Below are 17,215 nucleotides of genomic sequence, written 5' to 3' on the forward strand. Positions count from 1 at the left end.
TGGTAGGTCCATGGAATATGCTGCCCCAAAAAGCTAGAAGCTACATCATTACATAAATTTAAAACAGAAATAGACAGTTTCCTAGAAGTAAAGGGAATTAAGGGTTACGGGGAGCGGGCAGGAATTTGGACGTGAGTCGAGGTTCGGATCGGTCATGGCCCTGTGGGTAGCGGAGTGGGCCCAGGGGCCGTGTAGCCTGATCCTGTTCCTATTTTGTGTGTCTAATTCTGTTAGATTCAGGAGATGGTTTTGTGATAGTGGATTGGCAGTTAGGATCAGATCAGCCATGATCTTATTGAATGGCGGAGCAGGCTCGAGGGGCCGATTGGCCTACTCCTGCTCCTATTTCTTATGGTCAAGCTTCCCATCATACCTTGCAGTTAGTTACATTTTAATAGCATAGCTTCTGACACAACTATAATACACATTTAAAGGTTATCCAAACCTATGGGTTACCCTATCAGTCCCTCCTGTTGGCCCTTGGTCAGACCTCGTCTGATCCAGGTAGGACATACTGAAATCTCTGAATTCTCTACCTGCTGGATTGTCCAGGGATCCAACTGGACTCCCGCAAGTGCCCAATCCATCAATGACATGGTCCTCTTACAGCCTCACCAATGTCCTAGTGACATTGACTGTGCTTGGGACCCAGTCGGCCAGATTTATATCGCATATGCGTCCCACTTTTCCCCAGTCTCTGTGGCACCTTGGCTACTGACACCGGGGCGTATCCCCTATTTGACATCACCACCACTTGGGATATCATCCATTTTTGATAGCAGCAGATGCATATACTGATAAGGACAAGCATGGAGGCGATGGCGGCTGCCATTCTACCTATGTCCCACCAGTTAGGCTGTCTGGCTCTCCTACTGGGCCTGTGGCTGAAGGTCACTGCCTTTTAGTTCCCAGTCTTCTCGCCGTTCTTTGGTCAAGTCCACCTCCACTCTTCCCCGTGAAGGCCTGTTTACTCCGTGCAATGTATTCCATTGTGACATTCAAGACCTGTTCCACTGCCACCCTAGCGGCCCTCCCTGGTGTATCATCCACACTCAACTCCTCACCCCACCATGGGCTGAAGACCAGGCCAGCGAGGGTTCTGCCTGGTAGATGGAAATCTCCCAAGGTGAGGGTCTGAAACTTGTAGGCGAAACGTATGATTTCAAGGTGCTGCACAGGAGTATTTTAAGACAACAAATTTGACACCAATCCACATAAGGATAAATTAGGGCAGGTGACCAAAAGTTTGGTCAAAGAAGTAGGTTTTAAGGAGCGTCTTTAAAGGAGGAAAGAGAGGTTAGTGAGGTGCAGAGGTTTAGGGAGGGAATTCTGGAGTTTCATGCCCTGGCAACAGAAGGCATGACCACCAATGGTGGAGCAATTATAATCGGGTATGCTGAAGAGGGCATAGAGCATAAGAACAGTAGGAGTAGGCCATACGGTCCCTCAGGCCTGCTCCTCCATTCAATAGGATCATGGCTGATCCGAACCTAGACTCGCGTCCACTTCCCTGCCCGTAACCCCTAATTCCCTTATCAGCTAGGAAACTATCTCCGTTTTAAATTTATTTAATGTTGCAGCTTCCACAGCTCTCTGAGGTAGCAAATTCCATAGATTTACTACCCTCTGAGTGAAGAAGTTTCTCCTCATCTCAGTTTTGAAAGGGCAGCCCCTTATTCTAAGATTATGCCCCCCTAGTTCTAGTCTCGCCCATCAGTGGAAACATCCTCACCGCATCCACCCGATCAAGCCCCTTCACAATCTTTTATATGTTTTGATAAGATCACCTCTCATGCTTCTGAATTCCAATGAGTAGAGGCCCAACCTACTCAACCTTTCCTCATAAGTCAACCCCCTCATCTCCGGAATCAACCGAGTGAACTTTCTCTGAACTGCCTTGAGAGCAAGTATATCTTTTCTTAAATATGGAAACCAAAACTGTATGCAGTATTCCAGGTGTGGCCTCACCAGTACCCTGTATAACTGCAGCAAGACTTCCCTGCTTTTATACTCCATCTCCCTTGCAATAAAAGCCAAGATTCCATTGGCCTTCCTGATCACCTGCTGTACCTGCATACTAACCTTCTGTGTTTCATGCACCAGGACCCCCAGATCCCTTTGTACTGTAGCACTTTGCAGTTTCTCTCCATTTAGATAATAACTTGCTCTTTGATTTTTTTCTGCCAAAGTGCATAACCTCACACTTTCCAACATTATATTCCATCTGCCAAATTTCTGCCCACTCACTTAGCCTGCCTATGTCCTTTTGCAGGTTTGTCATGTCCTCCTCACAAAGATGGGAGGGAAAGCAGTGAGTATCATCGGCAAACTTGGATATGTTGCACTTGGCAGAATTAGGAGTGTAGATATCTCGGCGTGGGTTGTGGGGCTGAAGGAGATTACAGAGCTAGGAAGGGGTGAGGCCATGGATGGATTTGAAAACAAGGATGAGAATTTTGAAATTGTGAAAGGGTTTTTTGCTATTGAATGCTTTTTAGTACTGTATGGTGCTGACAGCCTTTAATCTCAGCACAAACTGACAAACCCTTGGACAACAGTCCAATTTGTTTTGGTACTGGACACTGGATGAATTGATGTGTAATCTAGTGTCCAGTTACTCCATGGCTGGATTATGGGCTCCAGTCTCTGCAGTGGGACTTGAACCCACGACCTTCAGATTCCAAGGAGAGAGAGTGCTACCCACTGAGCCATGGCTGACACCTACTTATTGTGAGGGTATGACTAGCTGAACCAAAATATCGAGAATAAGGTTGCTGTCCCATCCCCTTTTCTTTATTGAGGTCCCTGTTGAACCCATTAACGTTGTAGAGAGAGGAGGGTGCTGGGGTGGGGCGTCATTGCATTAAGTGCCGGCGGGAGGTAATTCTCGCGCACAGAATGGTGGGCGATCCCTTTAAGTGTTTGCTGTGTTTTGGTTCGAATGGGATTTAAACGCTTCTGTTCACCGGGAGGAATCAGCGAGTGAGCTCCTCACCACCCAAATAATCAGGCGCATTGGTGTTGCTGCTGTCGGAGCGCCGGGAGATCGGCAAACCGGCAGATTGTTGGCAATTGCACGGGCGCCGTTTGCTGAATCTGAATTGTTTTTTGTTCTAAGACCGCAGGTTCACTCATAGCCCAGGAGGGGCTGCGGAGGGAGATTTATCCCAGAACAAGGGGAATCCTCGTTCAGGCATCCCCCGAAGGTAAAGGGAAAGGACTTGTGACAGAGATAGTGTCAATAGCGGCTTGGAACTCCAGCAACTTCTCCAACCCCACTGAACTACTCACCCCTAGCCCCAACCCAACCACTGAACCCTAACCCCTAAACCCAACCACTGAACCCCAACCCAACCACTGAACCCTAACCCCAACCCAACCACTGACCCCCAACCCCAACCACTGACCCCCAACCCAACCACTGAACCCTAACCCCAACCCAACCACTGAACCCTAACCCCAACCCAACCACTGACCCCCAACCCCAACCACTGACCCCCAACCCAACCACTGAACCCTAACCCCAACCCAACCACTGACCCCCAACCCCAACCACTGACCCCCAACCCAACCACTGAACCCTAACCCCAACCCAACCACTGACCCCCAACCCCAACCCAACCACTGAACCCTAACCCCTAAACCCAACCACTGAACCCCAACCCAACCACTGACCCCTAACCCAACCACTGAACCCTAACCCCAACCCAACCACTGAACCCCAACCCAACCCCTAACCCCAACCACTGACCCCTAGCCCCAACCACTGACCCCCAACCCAACCACTGAACCCTAACCCCAACCCAACCACTGAACCCTAACCCCAACCCAACCACTGAACCCCAACCCAACCACTGACCCCTAAGCCCAACCACTGACCCTAACCCCCAAGCCTAACCCTTACGCTAACCCTGACCCCAACTCCTAACCACCATTGTAACATCATCGATGATGCAGGCTGACCGCGGTGTCAAAGGTCACTCCAAAAGGGAAGGACAAAGGGAAAGGTCAAATCAAGGGAAAACTCCTGTGTCGCCAAATAGAACTTCAATCATTATCTCCCAAATTGATTCTTGCCACAATTATGTACAGCTACATTGTGTTACAACAACTTGCATTTATATAGTGCCATTAATGTAGGAAATTGTCCCAAGACGCTTCACAGAAGCGTTACAAGACAAAAACGGGACGCTGAGCCAAAGAAGGGGTTATTTGGAGGGGTGAGTAAAGCCTTGGTCAAAGAGGTGTTTTTAAGGAGGGTCTTGTAGGAGGTGGAGAGTTGTCGAGGTTTGGGGAGGGAATTCCAGAGCTTAGGGCCTAGATGGCTGAAAGCATAGCTGCCAATGGTGGAGTGAAGGGAGTGGGGGAATGCCTAAGAGGCCATAGTTGGAGGAACTCTGAGTACTTGGATGATTATAGGGCGAGAGGGAGGGACGGGAATTTTAAATTCGAGGTGTTGGTGGACCGGGAGCCAATGTAGGTCAGTGAGCACAGCGGGTGATGGGGGAGTTGGACTTGCTGCAGGTTAGGACACCGGCTGTGAATGAGCTGAAGTTCATGGTGGATGGGAGGCCGGCCTGGAGAGCATTGGAATAGTCAGATCTGGGGAAGGATGTGCTTGCCATGGAAGGAGTGCAGCGAAGATTCACCAGGCTGATACCTGGGATGGCAGGAATGACGTATGAGGAGAGATTGGGTCGATTGGGCTTGTACTCGCTGGAGTTTAGAAGAATGAGAGGGGATCTCATCGAAACCTATAAAATTCTGTCAGGCCTGGACAGACTAGATGCAGGAAGGGTGTTCCCGATGGTCGGGGAGTCCAGAACCAGGGGTCACAGTCTAAGGATAAGGGGTCGGCCATTTAGGACTGAGATGAGGAGGAATTTTTTCACCCAGCGAGTGGTGAACCTGTGGAATTCTCTACCACAGAGGACGGTGGAGGCCAGTTCATTAAATATATTCAAGAAAGAGTTGGATATATTTCTTAAGGCTAAAGGGATCAAGGGATATGGGGAGAAGGCAGACAGGGTACTGAATTTGGATGATCAGCCATGATCTCATTGAATGGCGGAGCAGGCTCGAAGGGCCGAATGGCCTACTGCTCCTATCTTCTATGTTTCTATGGAAGTGACCAAACCATGGATGAGGGTTTCAGCAGCGGATGGGCTGAGGCAGGGGCGGTGCCAGGCAATGTTCCGGAGGTGGAAGTAGGCGGTCTTGGTGCTGGAAAGGATATGGGGTCAGAAGCTCAGCTCGGGGGTCAAATGGTACGCCGAGTTAGCGAACAGTCGGCTTTGACCTGAGACACTCGCTAGGGAGAGGGATGGAAGCAGGGGGCGAGGGAACAGAGTTTGTGGTGAGGCCACAGCTGACACACTAAACCGAGGCCATGTCTCCCCTTTCAGCTGGACGTAAAAGATCTCATGGCAATATTTCGAAGAAGAACAGGGGAGGTCTCCCTGGTGTCCTGGCCAATACTTAACCCTCAACCAACCGCATTAAAAAAAAAAAAAAAAATCTTATCATCTCTGGTGATTGTGGGACCTTGCTGTAGCAACAGTGACCACACTTCAAAAGTACCTCCTTGGTTGTGAAGCGCTTTGGGACGTCCAGAGGATGTGAAAGTCGCTATATAAATGCAAGTTCTTGCTTTGATTTATGATCAATCCATCAATGAAGCAAAAGCTCTTCCCAAGCCCCCAGGCCAATGAAATGCAAACGGGACAAGCCAGTGAGTAAGAAAGAGGAGGTTAATTCACCACTCCCTCAAAGGTCGGTGACTCGGAGCAACACTGTGAATTTACTCTTCTGAGGGCCAAGATGACTCCGTTCCCTTTGGCTTTGAGGGGCCAGATGGCCATAAGAATTAGAAACATAGAAACTAGGAGCAGGAGTAGGCCATTCGGCCCTTCGAGCCTGCTCCGCCATTCAACGAGATCATGGCTGATCATCCAAACCCTAGCACCCGGTCCCTACACTGACAGGCAACCCCGCAACCCCACCTATTTAATCCCCCCTAACACTAAGGGCCAATTTTTATCATGGCCAATCAACCTAATCCGCACATCTTTGGACTGTGGGAGGAAACCGGAGCACCCGGAGAAAACCCACGCAAACACGGGGAGAATGTGCAAACTCCACACAGACAGTCACCCGAGGCCGGATTCGAACCCGGGTCCCTGGCGCTGTGAGGCAACAGTGCTAACCACTATGCCACCGTGCTGCCCTTAGGAACAGGAGTCGGCCATTCGGCCCCTTGAGCCTGCTCCGCCATTCAATAAGATCATGGTTGATCTTCGACCTCAACTCCACTTCCCCGCCTGATCCCCATATCCCTCGATTCCCTTAGTGCCAAACCTCATTGGTGTAGTGGAGGTGACCAAATCCTGGCAGTGGCAGCCAGAACCTTGCAGGGAGGGGCGGAAAGGGACTCCACATGCTCTAAGCTTGTGCTTGTCACAGAACAGGATTGTTGGAACAGCCATCACACACCGGCGAAGGGGGCGATCCGCCAGCGGCGCGGCACCAACCAGCCTCCTGTGCACCACCGTGAGCGGGCGTGTGCCTGAGCCAGTCCTCTGACCATGTGAGGTGGGCAACCAGCCCGACGTTTGAATCATGTCTGCGGGAGGACTTAGGTGAGTAAAATAACGAACCGCGTCGTGTACAATTCAGGCTCGGGGACGTTCGAGAAACTGTGCGGTGTAAGTTGGTCTTGGGCAGTAGCGCGGCTTACTGCCCATTTTACGCCCCGCCCCCTGTTCCGTTGACTTTGGTGGAAAATCGGACAGAGTGTAAAAGGTGCCGGCAAAATCAACATTTTTTTTGACCCCTTTCCTCTCATTGCCAACTGGGCACATTTTCCAAAATAGCTCTGCCTCTTCATAGTACGTACACTTTTGATCTCATTCTGTTGTACCTGTCCTGGGAGTCTTTGATGGGACAGTGTAGAGGGAGCTTTACTCTGTGTCTAACCCGTGCTGTCCCTGCCCTGGGAGTGTTTGATGGGACAGTGTAGAGGGAGCTTTACCCTGTATCTAACCCGTGCAGTACCTGCCCTGAGAGTGTTTGATGGGACAGTGTAGAGGGAGCTTTACTCCGTATCTAACCCGTGTTGTACCTGCCCTGGGAGTGTTTGATGGGACAGTGTAGAGGGAGCTTTACTCTGTACCTGGCCCGTGCTGTACCTGCCCTGGGAGTGTTTGATGGGACAGTGTAGAGGGAGCTTTACTCTGTATCTAACCCGTGCTGTACCTGCTCTGGGAGTGTTTGATGGGAAAGTGTAGAGGGAGCTTTACTCTGTATCTAACTCGTGCTGTACCTGCCCTGGGAGTGTTTGATGGGGCAGTGTCAATGGAGCTTTACTCTGTATCTAACCCGTGCTGTCCCTGCCCTGGGAGTGTTTGATGGGACAGTGTAGAGGGAGCTTTACTCTGTATCTAACCCATGCTGTACCTGCCCCGGGAGTGTTTGATGGGACAGTGTAGAGGGAGCTTTACTCTGTATCTATCCCGTGCTGTACCTGCCCTGGGAGTGTTTGATGGGACAGTGTAGAGGGAGCTTTACTCTGTATCTAACCTGTGCTGTACCTGCCCTGGGACTGTTTGATGGGACAGTGTAGGGGGAGCTTTACTCTATATCTAACCCCGTGCTGTACCTGCCCTGGGAGTGTTTGATGGGACAGTGGACTCCCAAAATGAAAACATGTTCCATTTTGTCATTCCCCCATGAAGAACAGAAAAAATAGTTTAAAAATATTTTTATGGCTTTTCTTTATCTTAATAAAGGTCGCAGAAGGGCGGCGATGGAACACAAGTCGGAACAGAATATGAGAATTTCAAAGTAGGGCTAAAATTGTTTCATGATGGGGATACGCTGGGCACAACCCCCTCAGTGAGGTCGGGGGCCCATGTCCTGAATTTCAACCCAATTTTGACATCAAACTTCGCTTTGCCCAGAAACCGGACAGAAACCGTGGGAGGTGAGATCCTGGAGTAGATTAATGCAACCCAGGCTGGAAACCACATTGTCAGCTCATCTGATGACTGAATGGATAGAGGCATCACTCAGTATAGAGGGACCTTTACTCTGTATCTAACCCGTGCTGTACCTGCCCTGGGAGTGTTTGATGGGACAGTGTATAGGGAGCTTTACTCTGTATCTAACCTGTGCTGTACCTTGCCTGGGAGTGTTTGATGGGGCAGTGTAGAGGGAGCTTTACTCTGTATCTAACCCGTGCTGTACCTGCCCTGGGAGTGATTGATGGGACAGTGTAGAGGGAGCTTTACTCTGTATCTAACCCGTGCTGTACCTGTTCTGGGACTGATTGATGGGACAGTGTAGAGGGAGCTTTACTCTGTATCTAACCCGTGCTGTACCTGCCCTGGGAGTGATTGATGGGACAGTGTAGAGGGAGCTTTACTCTGTATCTAACCCGTGCTGTACCTGTTCTGGGAGTGATTGATGGGACAGTGTATAGAGGGAGCTTTACTCTGTATCTAACCCGTGCTGTACCTGCCCTGGGAGTGTTTGATGGGACAGTGTATAGAGGGAGCTTTACTCTGTATCTAACCTGTGCTGTACCTGTTCTGGGAGTGATTGATGGGACAGTGTATAGAGGGAGCTTTACTCTGTATCTAACCCGTGCTGTACCTGCCCTGGGAGTGATTGATGGGACAGTGTAGAGGGAGCTTTACTCTGTATCTAACCCGTGCTGTACCTGCCCTGGGAGTGATTGATGGGACAGTGTAGAGGGAGCTTTACTCTGTATCTAACCTGTGCTGTACCTGCCCTGGGAGTGTTTGATGGGACAGTGTAGAGGGAGCTTTACTCTGTATCTATCCCGTGCTGTACCTGCCCTGGGAGTGTTTGATGGGGACAGTGTCGAGTACTTAAAAATCTGTTACATCTCTAACATTTTCCAGTTCTGATGAAGGGTCATCGACCTGCGACGCTAACTCTGTTTCTCTCTCCACTGATACTGCCTGACCTGCTGAGTGTTTCCAGCATTTTTTGTTTTTAGTTACAACCGATATTAATACAGTTTAAGCGGTGCCTGTGTAATCGGCACCTATGGTGATGCAGAATGGTTAGCGTTATTTGCCCAATATTGGAACCTTTAAAAGGCAATTGGACATGTACTTGAAGAGGACTGATTTACAGAGCTATGGGGAAAGAGCAGGGGGAATGGGAATAATTGGAGAGCTCTTTCAAAGAGCCGGCACAGGCACGGTGGGCCGAATGGCCTCCTCCTGTGATGTAAGTTTCTCGGATATAGGTAGCTGCCCGTTATAAGCACAGACAGTTTTAAGTGGGAACTATATTAAAGTTTAATGTAAAGTCATCATTTCCTTTTCCGCTCTCCAGTCACCTACAACAGTAAGATACGAAGACTGATTATGCTGGATGGCCTGGGCTGTTTGAGCTTGTCTGTGGATCCTGGTGGTGGAGGTAAGCTTGTCCCCAGGTAACCTTTAACTGTGCACAGTCCAGGGATTCCGCGCATTCCTGAGGGAGACGTAAATTGCCAGAGTGATGTCAGAGCGCGATCCCACCTGTCTGCTCTGGCGGGCGTTACGCCATCCCATGGCAGTGTCAGCCGTGGCTCAGTGGGCAGCACTCTCTCTCGCCTCTGAGTCAGAAGGTTGTGGTTCTTGAGACTTGAGCCCATAATCCAGGCCCGACACTCCCAGTGCAGTACTGAGGGAGCGCCGCACTGTCGGACGTACAGGACTGAGGGAGCGCCGCACTGTCGGAGGGGCAGTACTGAGGGAGCGCTGCACAGTCGGAGGGACAGTACTGAGGGAGCGCCGCACTGTCGGAGGGGCAGGACTTAGGGAGCGCCGCACTGTCGGTGGTACAGGACTGAGGGAGCACCGCAGTGTCGGAGGGGCAGTACTGAGGGAGCGCTGCACTGTCGGAGGGACAGGACTGAGGGAGCGCCGCACTGTCGGAGGGGCAGTACTGAGGGAGCGCCGCACTGTCGGAGGGGCAGTACTGAGGGAGCGCCGCACTGTCGGAGGGGCAGTACTGAGGGAGCGCCGCACTGTCGGAGGGGCAGTACTGAGGGAACGCCGCACTGTCGGAGGGGCAGTACTGAGGGAGCGCTGCACTGTCGGAGGGGCAGTACTGAGGGAGCGCCGCACTGTCGGAGGGGCAGTACTGAGGGAGCGCCGCACTGTCGGAGGGGCAGTACTGAGGGAGCGCTGCACTGTCGGAGGGGCAGTACTGAGGGAGCGCTGCACTGTCGGAGGGGCAGTACTGAGGGAGCGCCGCACTGTCGGAGGGGCAGTACTGAGGGAGTGCCATACTGTCGGAGGGGCAGTACTGAGGGTGCGCCGCACTGTCGGAGGGGCAGTACTGAGGGAGCGCCGCACTGTCGGAGGGGCAGTACTGAGGGAACGCCGCACTGTCGGAGGGGCAGTACTGAGGGAGCGCTGCACTGTCGGAGGGGCAGTACTGAGGGAGCGCCGCACTGTCGGAGGGGCAGTACTGAGGGAGCGCCGCACTGTCGGAGGGGCAGTACTGAGGGAGCGCTGCACTGTCGGAGGGGCAGTACTGAGGGAGCGCTGCACTGTCGGAGGAGCAGTACTGAGGGAGCGCCGCACTGTCGGAGGGGCAGTACTGAGGGAGTGCCATACTGTCGGAGGGGCAGTACTGAGGGTGCGCCGCACTGTCGGAGGGGCAGTACTGAGGGAGCGCTGCACTGTCGGAGGGGCAGTACTGAGGGAGCGCCGCATTGTCGGAGGGGCACTACTGAGGGAGCGCCGCACTGTCGGAGGGGCAGTACTGAGGGAGCGCCGCACTGTCGGAGTGGCAGTACTGAGGGAGCGCTGCACTGTCGGAGGGGCAGTACTGAGGGAGCGCCGCACTGTCGGAGGGGCAGTTCTGAGGGAGTGCCATACTGTCGGAGGGGCAGTACTGAGGGAGCGCTGCACTGTTGGAGGGGCAGTACTGAGGGAGCGCCGCACTGTCAGAGGGGCAGTACTGAGGGAGCGCTGCACTGTCGGAGGTGCCGTCTTTCAGATGAGACTTTAAACCGAGGCCCCGTCTGCTCTATCAGGTTGACATGAAAGATCCCATGGCACTATTTTGAAGAAGAGCAGGGGAGTTCTCCCCGGTGTCCTGGGGCCAATATTTATCCGTCAACCCACATCACTAAAAAACAAATGATCTGGTCATTATCACATTGCTGTTTGTGGGAGCTTGCTGTGCGCAGATTGGCTGCCGGGTTTCCCACATTACAACAGTGACCACACTTCAAAAAGTACTTCATTGGCAGTAAAGCGCTTTGGGACGTCCTGAGGTCGTGCCTCGTGATCTATAAATGCAAGTCCTTTCTTTTAGAGTGTGTGTGTGTGGGAGGGTGGGTGCAATTGAACAGGAAAACCATTGCAAAAATATGTGGAAATGGGACTTATTTCCATGTGATTACTCTTTTACCCCTCTTGTTTATCTGCAGGTAAAAGGGAATTGGAGTTTTCCAAACATCATTACGGCAATTTAAAGCAAATCACCTACTGCAGCAAGTTCAATGTCTACTTTGTCCTTGGAAAGGATTGCTCACTGAAGGTATGATAGATTGTCTTCAAGGAAATTCCAGAGCTCGGAACCTCGGCAGCTGAAGGCACGGCCGCCAATGGTGGAGCGAAGGAAGTAGGTAAAGCGCGAGAGGCCAGAATTGGAAGAGCGCAGAGATGTCAGAGGGTTGTAGGGCTGGAGGAGGTTACAGAGATAGAGAGGGGTGAGGACATGGAGGGATTTGAACCGACAGCCAGTGTAGGTCAGCGAGCACAGGGGGTGATGGGTGAACAGGACTTGGTGCGAGTTAGGACACGGGGTAGTGAGCACAGTGGGTGATGGGTGAACGGGACTGGGTGCGAGTTAGGACATGGGGCAGTGAGCACAGGGGGTGATGGGTGAACGGGACTGGGTGTGAGTTAGGACACGGGGCAGTGAGCACAGGGGGTGATGGGTGAACGGGACTGGGTGTGAGTTAGGACACAGGGCAGTGAGCACGGGGTGATGGGTGAACGGGACTGGGTGTGAGTTAGGACACGGGACAGTGAGCACAGGGGGTGATGGGTGAACGGGACTGGGTGTGAGTTAGGACACGGGGCAGTGAGCACAGGGGGTGATGGGTGAATGGTACTGGGTGTGAGTTAGGACACGGGGCAGTGAGCATAGGGGGTGATGGGTGAATGGGACTGGGTGTGAGTTAGGACACGGGGCAGTGAGCACGGGGTGATGGGTGAACGGGACTGGGTGTGAGTTAGGACACGGGGCAGTGAGCACAGGGGGCGATGGGTGAACGGGACTGGGTGTGAGTTAGGACACGGGGCAGTGAGCACAGGGGGTGATGGGTGGAGGGGACTGGGTGTGAGTTAGGACACGGGGCAATGAGCACAGGGGGTGATGGGTGAACGGGACTGGGTGTGAGTTAGGACACGGGGCAGTGAGCACAGGGGGTGATGGGTGAACGGGACTGGGTGTGAGTTAGGACACGGGGCAGTGAGCACAGGGGGTGATGGGTGAACGGGACTGGGTGTGAGTTAGGACACGGGGCAGTGAGCACGGGGTGATGGGTGAACGGGACTGGGTGTGAGTTAGGACACGGGGCAGTGAGCACAGGGGGTGATGGGTGAACGGGACTGGGTGTGAGTTAGGACACGGGGCAGTGAGCATAGGGAGTGATGGGTGAACGGGACTGGGTGTGAGTTAGGACACGGGGCAGTGAGCACGGGGTGATGGGTGAATGGGGCAGTAAGCACAGGGGGTGATGGGTGAACAGGACTGGGTGCGAGTTAGGACACGGGGCAGTGAGCACAGTGGGTGATGGGTGAACGGGACTGGGTGTGAGTTAGGACACGGGGCAGTGAGCACAGTGGGTGATGGGTGAACGGGACTGGGTGTGAGTTAGGACACTGGGCAGTGAGCACAGAGGGTGATGGGTGAATGGGACTGGGTGTGAGTTAGGACACTGGGCAGTGAACACAGTGGGTGATGGGTGAACGGGACTGGGTGTGAGTTAGGACACGGGGCAGCAGAGTTTTGGATGAGCTGAAGTTTACGAAGAGGGAGGGTCATTTAAGAAACGGTTGGATGCTGTGCTGGGGGCTCTGTCGGGTGTTTCTGGATGAATGAGCCAAGACGGGCCAAAGGCCTTCCTCAGCTAAGTAGCGGGGGTGGAGGGCAGGGGAGGGTCGCCAACCCTCCAGGATTGCCCCGGAGTCTCCAGGAATTAAAGATCAATCTCTGGGACACTGCGGCGAACAAAAATCCAGGAGAGGAATCATAGGGTGTTGAAAAAATTGGGTTTTTTTTCATTTTCTTTGAACACTGAGTTATAAAAGTACTGGAGAGGGAAGAAAAAGGCTGTTTGACCAGCTGGGGCGGTTGGAGCATTAGATCATGTGATGAAACCCCCAGGAATATGTCCAACCAGAGTTGGGAACCCGAGAATCACAGAAATTTACAGCACAGAAGGAGGCCATTCGGCCCATCGTGTGTGTGCCGGCCGACAATGAGCTCTCCAGCCTAATCCCACTTTCCAGCTCTTGGTCCGTAGCCCTGCAGGTTACGGCACTTCAAGTGCATATCCAAGTACTTTTTAAATGTGATGAGGGTTTCTGCCTCTCCCACTCTTTCAGGCAGTGAGTTCCAGACCCCCACCACCCTCTGGGTGAAAAAGTTCACCTCAAATCCCCTCTAATCCTTCTCCCAATTACTTTAAATCTCTGCCCCCTGGTTATTGACCTCTCTGCTAAGGGAAATAGGTCCTTCCCATCCACTCTATCCAGGCCCCTTGTAATTTTATACACCTCAATTAAACCTCCCCTCAGCCTCCTCTGTTCCAAGGAAAACAACCTCAGCCTATCCAATCTTTCCTCATCGCTAAAATTCTCGGAGGGCTGGGGGCAGCACTGAAGGATTCTTACTGAACTGTTTGCTTTGCTTCCAGGTGTACAACAAGGATTTCTTTGAAACATTTGCAGTTCTCAACTCGGACCTGCAACTCGTGAAGTCCATAATATTCAACCCAAAGACCGATGAGCTCATCACTGGAGGGGTTGGAGGAGTCAAGGTAAAACTCTTGGGACCTTCTATTCCGCGAGTTTCTGGCTCCCTCTCTGGAGCCTCTCAGCAGCTAGAGAAGGGATCAATTATCCTACTCTAGTAAAAGATCGGGGCCTACAGCAGGCTTCATAGGAGCAGGAGGAGGCCATTCAGCCCCTTGAGCCTGTTCCGCCATTCAATTAGATCATGGCTGATCTGTGACTTAATTCCATTTACCCGTCTTGGCTCCATATCCCTCGATTTCAATTGGAATATGATACAGATTGATACCTGGACGGGGTGTAGCGCAGATTCATCAGAATGATACCGGGGCTAAAAGGGTTAAATTATGAGATTAAAAACAGAAAATGCTGGAAATACTCAGCAGCTCAGGCAGCATCTGTGGAGAGAGAAACCGAGTTAACGTTTCAGGTCGATGACCCTTCGTCAGAAGGGTTAAACTATGAGGACAGGTTGCATAGACTAGGTTTGTTTCCTTTGAGTATAGAAGATCTATAGAGTATAGGGTGATCTAATTGAAGATTACTGGAGTTGATGGGGTCGAGAGAGAGAAACTATTTCCTCTGGTGGGGGGAGTCCAGAACAAGGGGGCAGAACCTTAAAATTAGAGCCAGGCCGTTCAGGGGTGATGTCAGGAAGCACTTCTTCACACAAAGGGTGGTGGAAATCTGGAACTCGCTCCCCAGAAAGCTGTTGAGGCTGGGGGTCAATTGAAAATGACAGAAAAAACTGAGATTGATAGATTTTTGTTGGGTATTAAGGGTTACGGAACCAAGGCGGGTAGATGGAGCTAAGATACAGATCAGCCGTGATCTCACTGAATGGCGGAGCAGGCTCGAGGGGCTGAATGGCCTCCTCCTGTTCCCATGTTTAACCGCTGATGCTCTCTGTGGCGTTGTTGTGTTACTGAGGAATCCCCTTTCGTGACCAAACATGTTCCCCACACACAGCAGGGGCCAGTGGGTGGTGATCGGAAGCAGGAATCCACAGACCAGGACTGCAGAAGCCAATTCCTCCAACCGCCTCCCCCCACCCCTGACACCACCATCCCGTTTGAGATGGGCTAATCCAGCACAAGTTGCGGATTGAGCCTCCCCGAACTGTGAGGGTCAGTACCACACCTGGCTGTGCTTTTATACACTGCGCCTTCTGGGGGGCGGGGGGGTGGTGGGGGGAGGGGGAGGGGGGGAGGGGACTGCTCCTTTCAATGACCCGATTTCTTTTCTTGCTCCACAGTTTTGGAAGTACAAAATGAACCAGAAGAACATCAATAAGATCGTCCCCATGTCAAACTATGAACTTTTCTTGAGGTATTGCGAGATGACGGAGTGAACATTTTAAAATAAAATACCGTATCCTAAACATGGAACAGTAAATAAATGTTTTTTATGTCCTGTATGTTGCTCTAATAATGCTTTTAATGTCAGCTGTGGCTCAGTGGGCAGCACTCTCTCTCTCTCTCTCTCTCTCTCTCTGTCTCTGTCTCTGTCTCTCGCTCTCTCTGTCTCTGTCTCTGTCTCTGTCTCTCTCTCTCTCTCTCTGTCTCTCTCTCTCTCTGTCTCTCTCTCTCTCTGTCTCTCTCTCTCTCTGTCTCTCTCTCTCTCTGTCTCTCTCTCTCTCTCTCTCTGTCTCTCTCTCTCTCTGTCTCTCTCTCTCTCTGTCTCTCTCACTCTCTCTCTCTCTCTCACTCTCTCTCTCTCTCTGTCTCTCTCTCTGTCTCTCTCTCTCTCTCTCTGTCTCTCTCTCTCTCTGTCTCTCTGTCTCTCAATTCAATTCAATTCAATTCAAATCGCTTTATTGGCATGACAAGTTACATCTTATGTTGCCAAAGCATTGGAAAACATTCATGTTTGTTCACAAAAATACAGATCTATCCATACAGTGTATAAACAGATATATCCCTGAGTGTATAAATATACTTTCATATAATTTATATATACTCTTATCTTTAGTGGTTGTCCCTCTGTTTATGGCAAGCTGTAACATAGTGTGCCGCTAGTGTTATGCAACTTCTCTCTTCCCCTAGTAGGTATGGGAGTTTTTGGTCGTCATTCAATTTTCTGAATTGCGGGCATATTTTTGTAAATTTTGGGTAGAAATTCTCCCTTATGCCCTGATATTTTCTACAAGCTGTGAGGAAGTGCATCTCTGTCTCCACCATTCCCTGACTGCAGTGAGAGCATATCCTGTCCTCTCTTGGTAGCCGGGTCTGCCTGTGTCTACCTTTTTCGATCGCCAGGCTATGTTCACTAAGTCTGTACATTGTCAGGATTTTTCTCAGTTTGCTGTCCTTTACCATGGTCAGGTAATCAGCTATGTTGTATTGTCTGTTTAGGGCCAAGTAGCAATTGAGTTTGCTTTGGGTTTTTGTTGTTTCTGCCCAATATGTCAGATATTTTTCCTTTTGCTTAGCGACGATTGTGTTGGGTCGAATTCTTTGTGTTACGCTGTCACTGTCCTGGGGCTGGTTATTGTTAGTAGTGTTAGTAGTTACTTCACTGAGTCCCACGACTAGTTGACTGAGGGTATTCTTCTTTATGGTCAGCTCTTGGCATTTCATGGCGTCGTAGTGATAGCATTGGGGGTTGCTCATTTGTAGGTGATTCCAAAATTTGGTGGCTCTTTTTTGGATAGTGATTATTAATGGATATTGGCCTAGTTCCGCCCTGCATGCATTGTTTACTGTTTTCCTTTGAGTCCGGAGGATACTTTTACAGAATTCTGCATGTAGGATCTCAATTGGGTGTTTGTCCCATTTTGCAAATTCTTGTTGTGTTAGCGGTCCCCATACCTCACTGCCATAGAGTGCAATTGGTTCAATTACTGATTTGAAAATTTTTAGCCAAATGCTAATTGGGATTTCTATTTGGATTGATTTTTTAATGGCATAGAAAGCCCTTCTTGCTTTCTCTTTCAGTTCATTCACAGCCAGTTTGAAGTTTCCCGTAGAACTGATTTTTAAGCCCAAGTATGTGTAGTTAGTGGTTTGTTCAATTTTGGTTGTTCCTAGTGTGAAATTTATTTTGGGTCCCTGATGTCTGGATCTTTGCTGGAATACAAGGACTTTGGTTTTTTGGGGATTTATTGTCAGGGCCCAAGTCTGGCAGTACGACTCCAGCAGATCCAGGTTCTGCTGTAG

General features: G+C 51.0%; 1 protein-coding gene across 1 annotated transcript in view; it reads left to right on the forward strand.

Annotated features, from left to right (window-relative positions):
* The window catches only part of LOC147111338 (uncharacterized), a 161,454-nt gene that overhangs the window by 4,151 nt on the left and 140,088 nt on the right, over positions 1-17,215 (forward strand). Inside the window, exons 2-7 of the mRNA XM_086000011.1 lie at positions 3,119-3,206; positions 7,788-7,981; positions 9,367-9,450; positions 11,462-11,571; positions 13,961-14,083; positions 15,313-15,386. Coding sequence (XP_085856137.1) covers positions 3,119-3,206; positions 7,788-7,981; positions 9,367-9,450; positions 11,462-11,571; positions 13,961-14,083; positions 15,313-15,386 — 673 coding nt within the window. The remainder of the gene's footprint in view (positions 1-3,118; positions 3,207-7,787; positions 7,982-9,366; positions 9,451-11,461; positions 11,572-13,960; positions 14,084-15,312; positions 15,387-17,215) is intronic.

The sequence above is a fragment of the Somniosus microcephalus genome, chromosome 11 (genome assembly GCF_052327205.1).
Source record: "Somniosus microcephalus isolate GS21.2 chromosome 11, FLI_Smic_1.0, whole genome shotgun sequence".
NCBI lineage: Eukaryota > Metazoa > Chordata > Chondrichthyes > Squaliformes > Somniosidae > Somniosus > Somniosus microcephalus.